Source organism: Delphinapterus leucas, chromosome 1 (assembly GCF_059928025.1).
Source record: "Delphinapterus leucas isolate spDelLeu-1000000601 "Yukka" chromosome 1, BTC_Dleu_Yukka2, whole genome shotgun sequence".
NCBI classification, from domain to species: Eukaryota; Metazoa; Chordata; class Mammalia; order Artiodactyla; family Monodontidae; genus Delphinapterus; species Delphinapterus leucas.
The window spans coordinates 149,067,282-149,088,918 of record NC_143129.1 but is presented as its reverse complement, the minus strand read 5'-3'; the positions used below and the strand labels follow the sequence as shown (position 1 = coordinate 149,088,918).

At 39.0% G+C, this 21,637-nt stretch overlaps 1 protein-coding gene across 1 annotated transcript in view; it reads left to right on the top strand.

The window, feature by feature from the left end:
* The first annotated feature begins 14,200 nt into the window (after positions 1-14,200).
* ELAVL4 (ELAV like RNA binding protein 4) overlaps positions 14,201-21,637 on the top strand; it is an 86,163-nt gene continuing 78,726 nt past the window's right edge. The window contains exon 1 of the mRNA XM_089923033.1: positions 14,201-14,647. Within this exon, the coding sequence (XP_089779159.1) occupies positions 14,531-14,647 (117 nt within the window). The 5' untranslated portion in view covers positions 14,201-14,530. The remainder of the gene's footprint in view (positions 14,648-21,637) is intronic.

Genomic DNA, 21,637 nt, shown 5'->3' with positions numbered 1-21,637 from the left:
GTGACCCTTTGTTTGGAATGTCCTGCTGGGGTGTGGTCGGGGGCATTCAAGCTAGAAGAATGAGAGGACATTTCTCTTTCTGAGATTCTCTGATTCAGTAAAGCAGCAGAGAAATGGAGCTGAATTACCCAGCTGAATTTCTGGTGCCTTAAACTGAGTTCTTGGAGTAGAAATAGAACGTTGAATTTCATTTCATAGATTGTTCTTCCAGCTTGACGTATTGGAGATTTTTAGCACGCACGCTCACACCTGGCTGCCCGCCACCTTCTGCCATTGCAGATACGCTTACAGGAAGCCGTAAGTGGATCTGCTTTTGATGCTGGCAGCATCTTACTAAAATGCTTTTGCTGGCATCATGGAACAGGAGCAGAATTCAGCTGGGACCAATAATGAGGCTATTTAGAAAGTTCTTTCCTCTACCACCTGACAAGGCAGATGTGGTGGGGATTTTTCCACTCCCATTCTGTCGATGGTGGCCGAAATTAGTCCAAGGCCATCAAAAATGTTTAGACCTTGAGACCTGAAACCCCCAACCCATAAAAAGGATAAATCCTCTTTTTCCTATCCAGCAAGAGAAAAAGAAATTCACCCCAGAGACTGCCAACACAGAGGTTTGTCACCTATTTGTTCTCTTAACAGCCTAGAAAAAGCACAGCCATGTGTTAGTTTGGAAGGAAAAAAAGTATTGGCCTTCGTTAAAAATATCTCTAGATAACATTACTATGGTTGATGCTTTTTCCCCCGAAGTCATGTTAAATTGAAATAATATTTTTTTCTAAGCACTTTCACTTCTATAAGTGAAAGTTATATAATTGTGTCTATAATCTCATTTAAAACTCCCAGTCATTATTGTGTGAGGTAGGGATTTCATGATGTATCCCCATTTAATAGATAAGACTACTTAAGGTCCAGATAAATTATTAAGTGACTTGCTTAAGGTCTGTGAGATATGAATTCAAGATTAGTACCCAATTATCTACACTTCCAAACTCTTTCACTAGACCACATGAGGTTATATCAGCTGATGCTTTTTCCTGGGGAGGGCGGTGTGCTCCAGCCCTTTATAACTGACTCCGTCTGTATGTTGACTCATTCATCCATCTGTCCATCCACAAACTCTGTACCAGGCATTGTGCCTGAGCTACAAAGATGAATGAGGGTCTTTGCCTTCAACAAGTTCACAGCTTAGTAGGGGAGATGGACACGTAGATAAATGTGATGGATACAATTATATGTGAAGACCCCAGGGTATGATGGGTATGTATGTGGGAGAAGGAGCAGGATTGGACACACAGTGAAAGCATGGTTAGTTCTTCCTGGGAAGGTCAGGGATGGTGTCACAAGGGGAGTGACATTTGAGCTGAATCTTAGTGACTGTCAGACACATTAGGGGTATTGGGGCATCCCAACCCAGGGCACCAGCTTGTGCAAAAGCATAAAAGCTTGAGAGGATATGGCCTGTGTAAGGATATTCTGGCATATTTGGGGATGGTTTTGGAGAGTGGTGAACCCCAGGGAGCACCTGGCAGCATTGCTGGGCTAAAAATGAAGGATGATATTCTGTAATGCTGTGTTCACCCTTGTCCCTGGGCCCATAGTGACATCTCAATTCTCTGAACTTAGGGAATGTTTTGGATCTGACCCACATGACCTAGTCCTTGATTATGTACTCTCTTGTCTTATTCTGTTCTTATTCTCATCAGTAAACCTGGACTCCTTCGTCTGATTGTAAATGTTCAAAGATCCTGAACCATGTCACATTCTTGCTGCATCCTGTATCCCAGCACCAAGAACAGTACATTGTGGTGCCAAGGAACTGATTAGTGATTTTTAAATATTCAGAAATCAAGCAGTGAACTCTAGGGAATGTTCTCAGGGTGTAACATCATGAGAGGGGAGGCAAGTGGCCTTCAGTTCAATCAGGTAACCCCACACTGTGCCACTCACGGGGACATAGATGAAGACTGGTTCTTGCCCTAAAAGAGCTCACAGTGTTGAGTGGAAGGTAGACATGGAAGGCAGTAATTGCAATTCCATGGGGAATGGAATAGTCTGAGGAACAAGTTCTGTGAGATGTCAAATAGGGAACTGTTAATTCTGTCTGGGGGAAATTGGGAGTCTTTACTGTCTGTTCCCAGTCCGACATAAACTCTCAAGGCAGGGGATTTGTGTGCCTTGTTTAGTGTTGAATCCCTAGTGTCTGGCACGTAGCAGGTGGTCAATAAATATATGCTGCATGAATTTATGGAAATTAACACTTGAACTTGATTTTGTGGGGTGAGTATGTGTTCACCAAGCAGAAGAAGCAGGGGAAGTTATGATCCAGGCAGAGAGAATAGTTTGTACAAAGACACATACACAAGAATATGTTTTTATGCACCTAAATGTTTCCTTGAATGTAGTTCCAGAGAGTGTTCTTGTATAGCTTTCTGGACAATGGCCTGTCTTTTTTTCAGTTTTTGACCAAATGCTCCTCACATATTGCCGTGCTAAGTATCTTACCAAGGTTGACCATACAAGCACATATTCACCAGGAACTTTGTCAACATCATAAATAGGTATCAGGTTAAGTTGGTTATAGTAATGTGACCATGTAACCTGATTAACCTTGGACAGTACTGATTTATGCCTGTTGTCTACATATAACTATTAATAGAGCCTCCTTGCACTCTCAAAAGTGTCTGGGTTTGACCAAGAGAAGGTGGGGTCCCTTCTCTCAAGCATCAGTCAAGGAAAGTGGTTGATGTAGAAAACCCCACTACCAGATTTCAGGAGCGCTAATTCAACACTTATTCAACAGATATTCACTGAATGTGATTCTATTCTGGATACTCCAGGAATCTCCAAGGATGACCAAGACATGGTTTCTCCTTGGCCCTTATTTCAAAGTGATGATTGTATATATCCTGTCTTTCTCATGGTTGGTTGTGTGAATATCAAAATAAATACTCTGAAAATGTTTGTTGAATGATTATAATGAGTTAATGTATGTGTACTTCACCTCTCTCTGCCTTAGCTGTCCTCATCTGTCAATGCAGGGATAGCAATAATAGTACCTACCTTATAGGATTATTGTGATATTAAGTGAGTTAATGCATGCAAAGAGCTAAGACTGGGGCTTCCCTGGTGGCGCCGTGGTTGAGAGTCTTCTTGCCGATGCGGCGGATGCGGGTTTGTGCCCCGGTCCGGGAAGATCCCACATGCCGCGGAGCGGCTGGGCCCGTGAGCCGTGGCCGCTGAGCCTGCTCGTCCGGAGCCTGTGCTCCGCAACGGGAGAGGCCACAACAGTGAGAGGCCCGCGTACCACAAAAAAAAAAAAAAAGAGCTAAGACTGGTACCTGACACATTATTTATTGAGCATTTATGCTCAATAGACAGTAGTTATTATGTGAAAGCACTTTGCAAATGAAACGGAGCTACCTATAGCTTTCTACAGCTTAAAAATGAGAAAAAACAGCTAGTTGGAAGCTTTGCTTAAGGAAGGTTACATTTTTAAATTTATTCAACCATTTGATTATGAAGCAGATATGACCCCACCCTTAAGGAGCTCAAGCCTAGTAAGAGAAACAGATATGCAAAAGAAGACTATGAACTTACCTGTATTTGTGTCATGAAACAATGTCCTATAAATCTGTGGAGTTTGTTAGAGGTCTGCTGGGTACCCCTTCATAGACCACTCACTGAAAATCTCAGTAGAGAAGGGGATGGGCACAGTAGAAGAGGAGATGGACATTGATATTAATCAAGGAAGCAATGTGGTTAGATTGAAATTTTAGAAAGATCACCGTGGTTGGTAAATGGGGTTCAGTCAAAATTGGAGGTAAGAATATGTGGATAATAATCCAGGAAAGAGATGCAGAGACTTGAACCAAGACAGTAGCTGTGGGTATAAGAAAAGTTAACGAGATATAATCTACACAACTAAGCAGTTGGCAGGACTCTTGAGAAACTTACAGACAGCTTTTCTCAACTAAAAGAGGTATAGCTTAAATGATAAGATCAAAACACCAGGTTTCTGTGACAAAGTGAGAAAGCGGCATGGACATATATACACTACCAAACGTAAAATAGAAAGCTAGTGGGAAGCAGCCACATAGCACAGGGAGATCGGCTCGGTGCTTTGTGACCACCTGGAGGGGTGGGATAGGGAGGGTGGGAGGGAGGGAGACACAAGAGGGAAGAGATATGGGAACATATGTATAACTGATTCACTTCGTTGTAAAGCAGAAACTAACACACCATTGTAAAGCAATTATACTCCAATAAAGATGTCTAAAAAAAAAAAGACACCAGGTTTATTTTCCAAGCCCTCACTGGGTTCTTGTGAAACCTGTGTTGTCCCACTATTAATTGTTAAAGTTTGTGTCTCTGTAAGTGAAGAATAATTGGGAAGTGGATTAGTTGTGAAGCTTTAATGTAGGTAGATAGTATGAGAGGAGTAAGCACTATTAACCTGTGTGGGTGGGAAGCCTCAGAAGCTGAGACATTCCATTTGGAATCTTGGTTAGCAATTACCAAAGGCTTTAAATTAGATATAATAGATGAGGAGGCTTGGGCCTAAGGGTGGTAGCATCGGTGCTGGAACCCAAGTCTTTTGACTCTCAATTCACCATTTACCCACTGCAGTATCATTCAGACTAGACTAGATTTGTTTCCTCACTGGTTGCTGAGTTCCTCAGAGTGCCCCAGGAAGTATGTGAGGGTGGGGTAAATGTTTAGTGGGGCCCACTCTTCCCCCCACCAGGAGACCAGCACTATTTTATTTGTTTATACGTTAGAGGTTTGTCTAAGATTTTACTTCGAAAAATCACTTGCTGGAAAAAGAGTTTGAAAGTACATCCTCTGGAGTTACAAACTGGCTATAAATAGCATGATATTCCTATAGTGCAGACCTGTTTCTCTCCTTTTAAACTAATTATATATCTACCTATATGCAATTATATAATGATTTAACTTTACACATACGTACATACACATATTAAATATTAACTAATGTTACTGCCTATATAGCTAGTAACCTTAGTTAGATAATATTTAGAATACGGTATTAATTCTCTTAAGCACTTGCATTTCCTAGAGTTCTTCCAGAGTTGTGGTTTCATGGAGCGTGGGAATGTGGGCAGGTGATGAATGCATGCTCTAAGCTGCAACATCAGCAACACCCTCCTCTTTTCCATACCTTCCACATCGTCCAGGCCTTATTGGAGTTCTCTGTGACTGAAGACCTCTCCAGCTACAGAAGCACGAATTCAGTGTGCAGACCCTCACATTATATTCACTAAAGAAGGTTGCAGCCGGAGCATTCCCCCCTCTAGCAATAAAACAATGTCTCTGTTGAAAGCTCATGGCTGCAGCTCGTGGGTTTGTTCTAAAGAGCGACTTCCACTTTAGAGTTTCTGATTTTAGTCACTTGAACATTTCTTAGAGGGAAAAAGACTGTCCTTTAGCAGAAATTTCTTACATCAGAAAAAATGATTCTGTGGAAGGGTGGATTCCAAAAGATTTTTCTTCTTGGAGTCAACTTTGGGATTCATCTATTTATCATTTATTTCTAAGAGAGGCCATATCTTAACCTGCCATGTGAATGTATTCATTTTACTTGAACAAATATTTACTGAGTGCCAACTATGAGACAGCCACTGTGCTCACCTGGAGGGAAACAAAGACAGACAATCCTTGCCCTGGAGTACCTTGAAAACACTCTGGGAGACAGACCTGTAAACAACTGTGGTAATACTCTGGCATGACTTCTGTGGAGGCAGGAAGAACAAGCTGCTATAAAAGCTCAGATAATGAAGCAGCTAATTTTTCCTAGTGAGGTTGAAGCCTTGAAGGATGGGTATATTTTCCAGGGAGAGAAGTCATTCCAAATGGAATGAAACTACAGGAACAAAGGCACGGGGTAGAAGGGCCATGTAGGAGAATAGAGTGGCATGTTTAGAGCAGTGTATATAAAAGGGAATATCCCAGAGAAGTCAGGAAGCTTAAGCGAAGGTCGGATTATAAGGAGGCTTGAACGCCATACTGCATAGTTGGATTTGATTTAAGCAGTGAGGATCATGAAGGTTTTTCAGGTAAAAAGTAACAGAACATAGATTGAATCATATGAAATTGACAGTATTTGACTGCTTTTGACCTGTAAAAACAATTTCATGTGTTCAACCTAATATAAAACATAGTTAACATTTTTGAGTACTTAACCGTATGCCATATACCCTGTAATACATGCCTTACTGCATTATCTCATTTAATCTTCACAACCCTAGGCATTATTGCTGTCTGCATTTTAAGTATGATGACACTTGAGAGCATCTTTGGACTTAATCAAGGTCCTAGTCAAAACCGTTGGTTTTATGATTTTAACCTACCATTTCCAGTTCTGTATTTTATTAAAATAACTCTAGTGACCAGGGTGGACATTGGAGGAACATTATACTAATCTGGCTCTTCATTTATGGCAGATTTTAAAATTTCCTTCGAAAGCTTGATTTCCCTTTAGCCAGCATTCTTATACTGGAATGTCAGTTGAAAATCTGAGTTAGCCTTACCAAAAATTTTGTTTGCTAATTGAAAACTATTTATATATAGACCCTGACATATTAGAGCTGGCATCCAGTTTCATTTCTTCTTTACTCAAGAAGATTCTGGCCAAAAGAGAAGTGATTTGCCCAAAGTCATAGAATTATTAGCGGTAGAGATGGAACTGACTTTGAGATCTCCTGGCTCCTCTCTGTTTCCTTGTGATTTAAAATGGATCTTACTTTCAAGAACACACATTGAACACCTCCTGTGTATAAGAGCCATTGTTCTAGGAATGTTCTTCGGTAATACCCTTATACATGGACACGTGTAAAATTTCATGTTAGGTGGATGGCACAGTTTGGCTATATACTGATACCAAATAAAAGATATAGGGGAAAAATCTGTCCTTTACCTATCTGTGTCTTGTAATTGGCACACATAGTTTGTGTGGTCTTACTTGATAATAAATTTTAACAGTGAAGAATTCCATTGAAATTACTGTTCCATGCCCTTGTGGGGTTTGTTTCCCTGTACCCCAAGGTACCCATAATGCTGATAGACAATAAAGAACAAATTTCAAGCAGTGGCTTGTATATTATCTGAGTTGTGAAATCTTTAAGATGACAAGAGTTTCAAAATTCTTGAATAAGGTGGAAGTTTCAAAAATATACATAACATATATGACCCACACAGTTTACATTCCTAGGGTTTTTGAAGGCTAGCAAAACCTTCTGCAAGCATTCTCATTTTATTGACAGTGTAAAAAAAAATCAAATGTGATGATTATTTGATTATCCCATGATCCATTTTATGGATAACAAAGTAGGCAAGGTAAGTATTGAATAACAAAATCAGTAAGTACCAGTTTTGGGGTAAAATTGGAATTCTTTTTTATATTTTTCTTGAAACTGTCCACAGAACCATAAGTTACATGTAACATAGTTTGTAAAATCCTGATGTGGGTTTTAAAACTGTGATTTTAGTTATTCACTCTTCTCAGTAAGGGAGAAAACTGAATAGTGAGGTCAATAACAATAACCCTTTTAAAAGAACTTAAGTATAATTTCTGTAATTACCTAGGATTAATGGTGCCTTGATAAAATAAAAGTTATGTATTTGTGAATAATTTCAGAGTAGGACCAGGGCTTTTCAGGCACTGAAATTTCACAGGAGCCCAGCATCTTTATGGTTACCACATAATATCATAGAGGAAGGTTAGCATGAAATAGGTATTTGTTAGCCTACAAGGCTTTGGGGGTTATAATGTTACAACTTCTGTTCAAAAATCTTACATTAAAAAAAATACTCATCCTCGTTAAAGATGTGATCCTTTTCAAGGTGGTATTTTGAACTTGAAGCTGCTGTTGCTAAGGCGTTGCTAAGGGAAATGAGCTACTCAGCACTAATGTGTAACTTTACTCTTCTGCCTAAAAGTAGTTAAATCATTCCTCCAGCTTCAGAGTCAGAGAGGGAAAGGACTAAAAAGGGTCAAGTGGAGAGTTGCCTTTTTCTGACAGTTATATAGCATGCCTCTCTTGTTTTTCACATTTTTTTCCTTCACCTTTTGTAGAGAAAGGAAATGACCTTCCTAGGCATAAGAGGGTTGAAAAGGTAAACTAGGCTACCGAGCAGGGCAAGGCTTATAATGAATGTAGACTCTGCCTGACTAAGGCAGAAAGAAGTGCCTGACCACTGAGAGAAATGCTTCTGCTGATGACCAACCTCAGAAAAGGGCTTTTTACAATAACCCAGCGAACAGTAAGGGTGACTTGAAAAAGAAAATTATGTATTAATGAATGAAGTACCAAATCATTGTGCCTTAAGCATTTGGTTCAAAAGTTCTAAAATATTTGGAATCAATTATTTATGTTCTCTTATTGTGTGCCCATTATGTTCAAGGTACTGATATTCTACATGCTGGGGATATAAGGCAAATAACATACAATTTCTACCCTGCAAGCTCACAGTACAGTGTGAGAGTAACAAAGAACTATAATTCATTGAGTACAATCTGTTATAGAATTGTTTGAAAATTGTTGAAGTTCAGAATTATGCTCACAGTTGAATTTTTGATAAATAAAATTTGGAAAATATTTGGAAAGTTTAATGTCTTGGGGTTTTAGTAGATGATTCCATCTGAAGATCAGGCACTCTTACCTTTACTTTCAGAGATGTAGGAGGGAATAGCACACACACAAAATAATAGCAGACAAAAGCATGACCCTTGTAATTTTCACAGGACCAGGATTCTATCATCACCTGGTGGCAAAATACTAAAATTACAGGTGTAAGTTAGGTGGATGTTTTTTTCTTTTTTCTTTATTTAAAATTATTGTTATTGTTTTAAATGTCAGCAGATGGCAACAGCATTACTCTGAATGTTAGTTTCTGATTACAGACTAACAGAGAATAAGATTTAAGTTTTTAGATCTACACTTTTCTATATAAGGTAGAATTTATAGCAAAAAGAGTGTGGACAGAGGTTAAACATATATAAGTTTGAAACTTAAATTTGCCTCTTACTAGCTGTGTGATCTTGAGCAAATCACTTAAATTCTCTAATCTTTAGTTTTCTTATTGGGAATCTCAGAGTTGTGAGATTAAATGAGATTTATAGGCAAAGCATCTAATGCAATGTTTGACACATAGTGGATGCTCAATAAATGCTAATTCTTGTTCTTTTCATAAAAGTACTTACTGTATAAGAGGTCCTCTTTCCCACAGTCATCAGATCATAATATTCCTCTATTTACAACTTTTAAAAATGGAATAGGTTGGGATAGATTCAGAGGAGACCTCAGAGGGCATCTAGCTAGAAGGAGCTGGCTGCCAGTATCCCCTTCCTGCCCTCCTCCCCGATCTTTGTTCCTGTATGAAATACCCTCCACTGTCCAAAACAAATCCTATCATTCTTTAAGCCTAGCTTCAGTTCCAGCTTCTCTCATGAAGCCTTCCCCATCACTCAGGTGGTACCCTCAGCATTGACTGCCTGTCAGTATTTCATTTTGATACTATTCTCTTTACGTTCTTCCTTATACTATTAGGATTTATGCATAAAAATGAAGCTCCTTTCCTAGCCAGATTGTAAGCTCCTTGGTGAGCACTGTGACTTTTATTTCTTTTATTCTTCATGTTAAGATTTTAGCACTGAACTTTGCACACAGGACTAAGTAAATGTTTATCTGCAGCAGACATTTTTCATTAGAACAGGAACAGACCTTTTAGCCTTTCTTAGTTATTATTGTCTTTTTATGCTCTAATCGTTTAGAGAGGCTTTGAATTGTATTTTCTTCAACAAGATTGACTTATCTTGTAGCCAGGTACTAATTCATACAGTTTTTCCCTATTTACCACGTTAATAATAATAGCTACCATTTAGAGTGCTGCCTCCACCAAGCCTATATCTACTTAATTCTGGCAACAAACCTTAAGAGAAGTATTACTGTGTCCATTTTACAGATGGGGAAACTGAAGGTTAAGGAGCCTAGCATATCATTTCCCCCTGAGAAGGTGTTCAGCAACTGCTAGTTGAATCAAAACAAATAGGCCTTGGGATAGTATTTGAGGTGATGAGGGCAACTATTGATCTTCATTCATTCCCCATGACTGGAGTGCTGCCTGGAGCCATGCTCTGTATTATAAAGGGCGGAGGACAAAGAAGTTAAATGCATCAGTGTTTGCTGAGCAGATACTCTATGTAAGGAGTTTTGCCAGTTTTGGAAGAGGAAGTAGGGGATAGGGCTGGGGACTTAATCCTGCCTTCTAAGATTTTGTGCTTTGTAGTTTTAATTCTTTGTTTCTCTCTCACTTTGTTTGTTTTGAGAAAAGTCAAACACACCTTCCATCTTCCCTCTGCTTTCTCTTCTAGTCTGTGCCCATCTTTCTCATTTATTCAACACATATTTACTAAGCATATTCTTCTGTGGTATGAGGAGGGGAGATCTTACTTTTAGATGAGTCAAACACCTTTCTAGAAGAATTCTTAGTTATAACAATTGTCACTTGAGTGAGATTGTGCATGTCAAGTGCCTAGTACAGTGTTTGATGTACAGTAGACTCCTAGTAAAAGAGCAGTTTTTATTCACACTGTAAGTCCTACTATTTTTCTTTCTTCTTGTCCTCGCTCTCCTCTCCTCCCCTTTACCTTTACCTTTCCTTCTTCCTTCTACTCCTCCTCTTCCTCCTTTTTCCACAAATTACCTTCCTTGCCTTTACAGTACATCTGTTTATTTGTAGTTACAGAATTATAAATGAGTCCAGAGTTTTAAAAGGCCCTACACTGAATTATTTTCAGTACTGTATTAATCTCGTTAAACACTGCATCCTTTAGTGGTATGAGTAGCTACTCCATATTTCATTTATTCAGTGGCCTTTGATTTGTGAAGATTTATATCTATACTAAGGAGTTTTTTTGTTTGTTTCTTTGTTTTTTATTTTATTTATCTTATTTTTAGTAAAGCTCATCTGAACTGAAATGAGAAGGCCTCAAATCCCTTAATATAGAGATCTTCAGAAATCTCTGTGTGTTTGCACATTGACCCTGCTGAGTTTTCTTAAGCTATGATGAAGAATGTATCAGTGAAAAGTCCAGACAGGGACTCCCTTCAATTAGATTTCTTTGATAAATATGTACTTACCGGTTTTTAGAATTTTGTAAGTAAGGCAGTTTTCCTGTCCTTTAAATTTTCTTTCCCAGAAAGACACCCTAGTGCTTTAAGCGTGCGAGCAAAGGCACATTTGAAAAATCATGCATTGATACTGGAAAGAAGCCTCTGCTTTCAACTGCTGTTCTAGCATAGGCTTAGGAGTATGGAAAGAAAACAGATCAAGTGTGGATCTACCCTTAAGTTAGCTTACCTGCCTAGGTGAACTCTTGGTCATATAAGTTGACTATACATCCATTTGTCATATTTCTCCACACAGTAGCACTCTTCTAGCCCTTTCCAACAATCCATAGTAGACAAAACTACTTAGGAAAGAGAAAGGCGTGACACAGTCAGGTCATGTACCTCTAATAGCACATCAACAGTGAATTCCTGATCCAACTGACAGACGCCATGTCAGTCGGGCACATCGTTCTTTCCTCTCTGGTATGTTTGCATTTTCTTACAACATTTGATTTAATGTTTCTGCAGGAAAAAAAAAAAAAAAGGCAAAACCAACACCACAATTCATCAAAGGAAAATTAGGCTTTAAATTTTATCAGAAGCTCTTAAATATAGTATACCATTGTCTGGGCATACTGACTGTATTTTCCCTAAAAGAAGAAATGCCAGCAGCTCAGGTTTATTTTTCAAGGGAAGAGAGAGAGGATAAAAAGAAATTGAACCACAGGAAAATGTCAGGTCATAGTCACTGATGACGCTATTTAAATGGTGTGCAATAATCACATTAGGGCAGAGCACATGGAATTCCCGATTTCTGCATGACAGTGAAGAAGGGCCAGCAATTATCTGTGTGTGTGTGTGTGGATATGTGAGTGTCTGCTCACTCTACCTTCCCACCCCATTTTGATAATTCAATTGAGGGGCAAGAAGAGGTAATCCAGACACCCGGAACAGGAGGAAAAGGTCTGCAGCTGTGCTCGGAGGGACTGGTGTGAAGAGAGAGGCTCAGTCTGACTTGGAGTTTTGTGCTATTGCATGTGAATGCTCTGGAACTGCTCTAATCGACTGAAAATGAGCCGGCTACGGTCATATGGAACAGGTCTGTTTAGCCACATCACTGGGTAGCATGGCAGATGGTAGACCGTCAATGGGTGGTATTGATTGGCTGGATTTGCCTTAGGGTAACAAGACTATGGGTCCTTAAAAACCCGCTTCATCTTATTTTCCTTTGTGCAGCTACGTACAGTTGTGGTTTCTCTTCTCACTCCCCCAGTCCCCAATATCTCCTTTTTTCCCTTTACAAATCAAAAGCCTTCCTTGGTAACCAAAATAGAGAGGTTACCTTGAGATAAACACTCTTTAAATTATCACCGAGGCAAGAAAACTCGAGAATATGTTATTTACTAGGCTGATTACATTTTAATGTTTGAAGAAAGTGACATTTTAAAATTAGTGTTTAAGACATATGGTGAGTGTACAAATTAGCTTATTTCACACAACCAGAATTTGATGAGAGCAACTCCTCCTTCTCACTCCCCAGTTAAAAATTGTCACTTGGAACTTAATATATTTGAGGAGGTTAAATGGTATTAAGTGATGCAGACTGGACTTAAAGATGAAGGAGACAGTCACTGTTGTATATGGCTAAATGTTGCCGGATGGGCTGGACAAATACTAGTATCGACATCCGTGTTTGCAAGAGGATGTGGAAGTTTCAGGGCTTTAATTTTGTCCAGCCAAGAAAACAAAATCCCAGGTATCTGTGTATGTTGGTTTCTCTTTTAGATACGAGGGAACATAGAATGGTGCATGCATACTCTGTGAGTAGTAAAAGCCTCCTTAAAAACAGGTCATGTAATGATATGAGTGATGAGGTTTATTTTTGTCCAGGTGGTTCTTTATCCTTTTAACATCATCACTTGGCGCTTTCAACTTGAGACATTCTATTTATTCCTGGCAGAGGAGCAGATTAATTGGAATAGAATTGTACAAAGGAGACACCAAGTTAACTATACAGACAAAATTGTACACAACAGAAACGTTCCACTTTGAGGTAGATCTTAGGGAAAAAGAACAGCACTGGGGAAGTATATATCATTAGTTTGCTAATAATAATTGTGTTTTAAAAAGAGGTGCTCAAGGCTTTTTTGTTTGTTTGTCTTTTTCAGTGTCTTTACTTTTAAGCTTTTGGTTATTTCGTATCATGAAAGATCATATCAAATATTACTATGAAGAAAAGTTACACCCTTGAACTCTTGCCTCCATCTTGTGTGTGCTTCATTCATATGCCTACTTTTGAACTGGGTGTTTATCACACTTGTCAATATTTCTCTCCTTTTGCTAAAAGAAAATATCTCCATGAAGTTTTTGGTTTTCCCCCTTGCTCTGCATTGATTGGATTTTCCTTTTGCATCCTTTGCTGAATGAAACAAAGCTTGTTTGTGTTTCATTCTTCACAGTTCTTATTAGAACTGGTGATGGTGTTTTGTTTTGTTCCCTCACTGTAAGTCAGGAGAGGGAACTTTATTTATTTATTTTGACAAGATACAGAGAGAGATACAAGACAGTTGCCTGTTAGGATGCTGGCGTTTCTCATGTCACACCCTACACCCAAAAGCTGTTCCAAGGGGAAAAAAAAAGTCTTTTAAGATGGTTCATTTGAATCTGTGCACTCTACCCACCTGGTGGTTATACAGTGAACTGTTACTTTAAAGACTAGTTGAAACACCAGCCATGTTTGGGGCAGGCTGCTCTTGCAAAGAGAGCAGTACATATAACAGGCGTCTACTGTGTGTGAGATAAGGGGAAAATTCAGCTCACTGACTAGAGGTTTTAATGTGCGAACTCTAGGGAAATAATATATTGACTGTTCCGTGGCACGCAAGAAAATTGAAGAACCCTTTGCAGACGGAGTGATTTGCAAAGGATTCTATCTGTTTCTCTTAAAACAAAATCTGTGGCAAGATGTTTGAAATCAGCAGGACGCTTAATGCTGCTTTGTTAAATAATGAGGTAATATTTTGTCACTTTTTTCTGGGCAGCATCTGTTTCCCTCCCCCTTCATTTTTTTCCTGTGTTTATGAAGGATTCTATTTCTTTCTTTCTTTTTTTCTTTCTTTCTTTCTTTCTTTCTTTCTTTCTTTCTTTCTTCTTTCTTTCTTTTTCTTCTCACTGAAGTCAAGGAAATAGAATTCACGCTTCCATTTGTGTTCCTTCCTTTCAGTGCTTTTGGAGAATTTGGTTGTCTTTTTTTATTTGCAGTTTCAGCCGGCTGCTGTTTCCTAGCCCATTGTGCCACGTAAGGCTTCTCCACTGCGCGGAGTAGGTAGTTATTAACGCTGAATTGGCTTCTGGTACAGTCCATCTGGACTCTGTGTGGGAAAGCTGGCTGCCGGCGACTGATGCTGAGATATCTGCAACCTTTGGGATGTGTGCATGGTGGCGAGGGGCTGACTGATATGAGATTACTTCTTTTAAGGGAAATTGTTTTTAATGAGTCAAGAAACTGCTCATTTATGGTAAGAAGGATACAGCGGCACTGGCAGCCCCACAGCTCTGGGATATCATTTTTAGGTTGCCTTAGCTGGTTGAGTGAGACAAGTTTCTTTCTGTGGTGGTGGAGGATTGTGGCGGAAAAAAAAATATCATGCATGACTGGGAGACTCGCCTGCCTGATTCTTGAGATAATATGTTAAGAATCTGTTGCTTTACAAATGTCACACCACTGATGTAGCGGTCAGCCCCTCACTCTGAAAGATGAATGGTACTACTGGAAACGCAATAATAAGGTTGACTTTTCCCAACAATAGGATTCTGCCTTTGTCTTTAGAGAAAAGGCCTCTGAGGACATTTGTGCATTTGTTTGAGGATCCCGTTGAAAGGCTTTAGAGTGGAGGTTTTTGGAAAAGTGATCGATATACAAACTGCATGGATTTTTAGCCTAGCAAAACCAGCTAATTGTTTATACTGTAATATACAGTTACTATTTTGGAAAACTGGCCAGAATACCTTTTGATATCCCTAATGTTAATTTATGGCTCACTAAGTGTGCTGAGATTAGTATGGATGGAAGAAAGGGTTTTTAAGAAATTCCGACTTTTAAAACCTCCAGAGAAAGACACAGTAAATATTTTTGTTCCCAATGAGCTGTTTTTATTTGTGTGTTAGTCAGCATTGTGTTCATGTTTACTTTTCACAATATTTTGATATTGGTGAGATCGTACTCAGAGTTTCTGTTGTTGATTTGGGGCACCTGTACCTGCCCTGTGTACGTATGTTGAGCTCTTTAGAGCACTTAACCTGTGAATTTGTCCTTCATACACAGTTCAAGGGATACTGTAGTACTATTGTGACTTGTAGGACTCTTTATACATTTGTTCAAGAAATTATTTTAAAAGTTTACTTAATTCAGTAGTGTTCCACTTGATGGGATCATAGTTTTAACATTTCTACTTTTCTATTTAACGTACTTTCATTTCTAATAGCTGAATTTATTTATATTCAAGTCTAATAGCTCATGTTGTATACCCAACAGATACTGTTTTATGGTGTATCTGTATTTTTAAAGTGTGTATATATATGTATATTTGTATGTGTGTTCATGAAATAGTAGCTTGGAGAAAATGGCTTTAATTTTCTAATGTAAAGGTTGTTTTCTTTTATAATAATTTTTCACAGACCCATTTATTCTTGGACTTTGAAACCTAGAGCATAGCATGATTTTCGGCCTATATTTCCACTTGGCCCAATCCCATCCCGCTGTCGACTCCAGCCAAAGATGAAAAATTATGATAAATTATGTCTTTAGTAATATGTGTTACCTCTGTGTATTTATTGAGGAACAAATTGACTAAATTATGATTTAAATAAATCGTGATAAATTAGCCTTTGGGGTTAAAGTAAAACATAAACTCCTCAGATAAGCCACTTCAAAACCCAAACTAGAACAAAAAACTATACTACTGAAGGCTTGGTAGCATAGCAGTTATGAAATGTATAAAATGGGCAGACAAACTGTATACATCACCACACACTTGCTAAATGTCTCTTTGCAAGTCTTTTAAGAGGCCAAAGAAAAAAGACATCCTTGGAAGGAGAGAAACAAAATCACGTGTTCAGTTAAGCAAGATGAGCACCCTGTACCGGTTATGAAATGAGGCTGTTGTCAAAAGTGTGTTTTACCTTTCTCTGAAGCAGTAGAGAAAGCAAAGAGAGAATGTATTTTAGTGGATTTTTAAAAATTCAGATCATGCTCCTATCCAAGTTGAGAAATAAATTCATTTAAATAAATCATTCATCATTCTCTGTTTTGAAAAGCTCAGGCAGAAGGCAGAAAGGTAGAGGCTGACAGCTGCCCCCCTTCTCCCCCACAGCTTTTTTTCTTTTTTGTTTATTAGGAAGTAGTTTTCTGAAGCAAACTTGTATGAACCTAGTTAACAGAGCAAGCCTGATCTCAAACTTGCTTTCTTTTGAAACGCTGGCCATATTAGCTGCAGAAGGAGCATGGCTCACTAAAAATCAGCAATATTGGGGAATAATAAAGTTAAAATGTAGATATATTAGCACATTAAAGTGCTTTTGTTGTATCTTTAAGCCCAGAGGCAGGTCATTAAATATGCATTTTGCTAGAAAGCAACTGTCGAAAAAGATAAGGTGGTTGAAAACATTCTATAAGGGAAAAGCGCTCAGTCAGAGGGGTGGGGTGATACAGCCCTCAGGACAGGGGAAAGGGAGAACACTCCCACTGTTAAGGTTTGCAAGCCGCCAGTGACCTGCAGTTGTTACAGTACTTTTGAGCTGGGAGGAAGGAAAAGGTAAATATACAAGTATGGCTGTGTTGCTTCAGCCTGGCCTTAATTACCAGACACAAGAAGCAGTTCAGAAATCTGGTCTCTGTTGTTGTAGAGGTCACCAAATCATTAACATCGTCAATCTGGCAGTAGCTAATTTAAATAGCACCTGATGTTGCAACGCCTCCTTTCGTTTCCCCAGCCAATCAGATCCTGGCTTCAGCTGACAGATGGTCCCATAAATGGATGTAAAAAGGGGAAGCTTCGAGCCAATTTCAGCAAGGCTCTGTTCAGTTGTTCTTATCTACATCCTAGAATCAGGGGTTTCAGCTCACTGCTCCTTTTATTTCTTTTATTTTTCTTTCTCTCCCCCTACCCCCCCCAAAATAATTGATTTACTTTACAGTCATCCACACTGTGTTTTGTGGATCTTTAAAAATATATAACAATAGTAGTCATTTTAAAAATATATTCTGAAATCTTTGCAAATTTTAACAGAAGAGTCGAAGCTCTGCGAGACCCAATATTTGCCAATAAGAATGGTTATGGTAGGTATGACTAGATTTATAATCTGTTGTTTGTGCCGCTGGAGGGGAGAAAAGCATATCCACCTTGACCAGTCTTATGCTTGCACAAGACTTCAGTTCTCTGCTGCTGTTTGGTTCCTACATTTACTATCTCTTTTGTGTAGAGAGTGCGGGTAGGTCCTTTTATTGAAAAGCAGTTGGGAAATAGATTGTCATTTTTAACAGGTCATTGTCAATTTTCCCTTCAACATAAAGGTGGGGGTGGGGAAGGGGAGGTGGGCTGAAATAATTGCTGGTTTGTTGAAATAGGTTATATTACCTGAGACCATAATGGCAAAAGAAGGATTTTCTTTTTGTAAGGGAGAGGGGGTTTGTCTATGTGCCTCCTCGGTTTTGTGGGGCTCGAGGTGGCTGCCGCGGGCTTAGGAATCTCTCCATTTCCGTGCTGGAAATTTAAACCTTGAGAGGCAGCTCCTGAATACTGAACGTTGACATGGGCAGTTGTGTTTCGGGGGGCTGCGCATTCAAAACGGCAAAGAGAGTGATTTATTTGGGCTTCAGTAAATGCTGCATCTTGTATTTCAAAGAGTTTCCTGTCATGACCTCATAAAAAAGAGGAGGCGGCTTGTATGTGTAGCGGTGCCTGTCGTGTTGAGTTGTTGCTTCCTTCTCTGGGCAGCAGCTCTGTAAGAAGGAATGTCAGCTTTTACATAACGTTCCTTTCCGCTTTTGACACACTGTGTGAGGGTCCATCTTCTTCTGATCACAGATGGAGTGGAATGGCTTGAAGATGGTAAGTGAAAAGAGGAAGACAGCTTGGAGGTTCCAGCCGTGTGTGTGTGTGTGTGTGTGTGTGTGTGTGTGTTCGTGCGCGCGCATAAGGATGGTGGACTGTGCATCGTAAATCACTGTGCAGATCGTTTGTGTGTGTATGTGTGTGTTTATTAGTGTCTCTCTTTTCTGAAAACCAGAATCCATCTCCAAGTATAATGGCACTGCACGCACACAAGGCACACACACTGCCTCTTTTATCGAACACACATTTTAGCCAAGCAAGGTTGGTGTCTTTTTTGACAATCACAGTGTCACCATCGCTGTTGGCTGGCGTGTCCACCGCCTCTGTGAGCTTTCAACAGAATTGCACGACTGTTAAAGTTAAAGGCACATTTCTTTTTTCAGTCTCCTACTCGGAGTGATGGGGAAGGCTGGGAATGAGGGGTGGAGGAGGTGAGGTTCAGTACCAGCAGATGCAATTGTGGAACAGGACTTTTGGATGTAGAAGGGGAAGTAGAAAACCTTTCTGCCAAAGTAGTAAATCTATTTTTAGCATCATCTTTTTCTGGAAAAAAAAAAGAAGCAGGGAAACTCCTTGAGTGCCGCTCCTGTTGCCTGATGTTGACCCTGAAGATATGGCACGATCAGATGCCACGAGTGCCCACTTTGACTTTGAATTTCACTAGCCATAGCTTTCACAGGGTTTCAAAGCTTGGTATGGGGGGAGGCTGTAAATTCATATCCATCTCACTTATTTTTTGCTAGAAAAGCCTGGGGAGGACTTTTCGCTCTGCATAGATGTTATAACAAAGCTGTGGTCTTTTTCCCATTCTTAGCGGATTGCCTTTGTCTGGCTGCTTGTTTTGATGGGTGTAAAACAAATAAGATTAGACCGAGCAGCCCAACTGAAAGCGATAGCTGGGAGGAAAACCCAATGAAAGGTTGCCGGGGAAACGAACAGAGGAAAAGCCGGGTAGGGAGCAGGTGGCTATCATGAGAACACACTGCAAACAGTGTAAAAAAGGCGGGGGGGTGGGGGGGACAGGACCTTGATTATCTTTGCTGTTCTTTGTGGCCGGCCCAACTTTAATTATTCTTTATAAATAGGTGTTAATTACATTTCTAACTCTGGTTTACAGTGATTTTTAGAAATCTATTTTTAAGCATCTGTTCTGTCTCCCCTGTTGTGTGTGTGTGTTTTTTTTTTTGGTTTAAAAAACAGAGAGAGAAGGAGAGGGGGAAGGGAGGTAGGGAATCTTGCTTTTTTTTTCTCTCTCTCCCTCTCTCTCTTTCCCCTTTTCCCTGCTGTGAAATTGTGCTGCAAAAATCGCAAGGAATCCTGTGAGGCCATTTGAAAAAAATGTAAATTATATTGAATGAAGTTGACGGAAGCATAATAGTGAACTCCCACAGCTGATATGTTCCGCAAATGATTTCTTAGAAATTTCCAGCAAATATCCATAGGAGAAATGTAGGTAGAATACATTTACCCTAAGCAATGATCTTGTGCTAAGTGGTATTGGTGTTTTTCCTAAATCAGATATTGATACTACAGTTCCGGGGAGTTCATTGTATCTCTCATTTTATACCCCGGTAGAAATTACTTTTTAAAATAATAAATGGAAAGCTCTATTCTAGTCTTCTGCTTCGCCTCCCTCTCCATGCCTCCAGCCACAAGATCCGTCAGGCTGCACCCTTGCAACCACTGCCTTCCATTCAGCATTTGGTCCTGGTCTTGGCATAAACTGAGTGAAAAGCTGATTTTTCTTCCAGCGTCTCTGAACGTCTGGGACCCATGTGTGCACTGGGTGACAGGCATCTCTTGCTTTTTCTCTCTCAAAGTGTGCTTTACTAGTAGTCTCTTTTTCTCATGATGGTGGGTACCAGAAGGACTGAAAGGTATATTACTTAGGTGAATAGAAGGTAGCATAGAAACAACTGAAACGATGATCTATTACGGTTTCTTCTGGAGAGACAAATTAAGTACGTGATAATTTTAAGCCCCAGAATGAGAGATTAAAAGACACTGAAATATGCTAAAAGGTTAGGAAATATAATTGGCTTTATTGAAAGTGCTCTTAATTTTTACTCTCTCCATTGCAGATCTCTGCACCCCTCCCATTCTTTCTTCCTTGCAGATGCTTCTTTTTGTTTTGTCTTCTTATTGGGGGATTTTAAAAATTTGTTTTGACTATTGAAGTATTAAAAAAAATAAACTTATATTTTTTGTCATACACTTGAACCTCTTACTCTCATATCTTGAGTGTGTAAACATATGTTGTTATTAAAAATTAGAATAGTTTTCTGATTATCTCAAATTTATTTTTTTCTGAGAATTTTTCTGCATATTTTAGTTAAGGGGAAAATAATTTCTGTAGGAACTGTCACCTTGGCTTGGGTTGTAAAAAAGACACGTGGTTCTACTGCTGACCTTTCTCGCTTCTTTGTCTTAAAAATATTAATACCTACTACCTGCATGTGGAGGTGTTTCTTTACGGAAGCACAAGGCTGAGTGTGCATTTATTAAGAAATGAAAATCTGATTGGAAATATTTCTGCGAAAAACACCTGACTACATCACAGTTTTAATGATCAGAATATTCTTGTATCTCATTGAAATACAATAGTTAAATCATTTAATATTTAAAATTTTGAATGAACATAGGTGGGGAAATAGCTGAAAAATTTCTTTGAAAATCATTGATTTATAGGACAATTTTAATATCCCGTTTAAAAAAACTAACAAGCAACTTAACCATTCATTCGTGATCTCAGTTCCATTCATTCCTAACTGCCATTCATTCAAGTCATCCTCCTGGCCAGGTATAGATGAGCTTGCTTCTGTTTGATAGTTTTCCAAAGCCTTAAAACTTTTTTCTCTCCCTATAGCCCTTCCTTGGTCCTTTGAATATTCAAGGATTTTGTTATAAGAGGACGTCCAGATTGTTGTGAGGTAATAACAATAGAATTTTTTTTAAACAAAGAGAAAGAAAATGAGCTACACACTTTAGTGTTAAAACTCTTGAAATAGGGTTTGAGACATGTTAGACTTCACATATTTTAAACTTAGCATTTCTATTGGGGATAATCTATTTGAAATTTTAAATCTGGAAATCAATTGCATGAATGGTGCTTTGTGTGTGTGTGTTTAATATCTCTAAAAGAATTTGTAAGTGAATCAAGGTGTTTTACTCAAATAAGAGTTACCACTGACAATGAAAAGGGTTTCCTCAGGGCAAGTTCTTTTCTTTGGTTTGATTTCTTCCCTTTGCTCTTATTTCCTTATTGTGGGTGGATTCTCCTCCTATATGTAGACCAAAAACTACTCCGTCCATGAGGAGATATGTTGATATGCTGCTTCAGTTAGCCCTTGGCTTCTTAATGCCTTATTTTAATTAAAAAAAGGCTGAAACAAATTA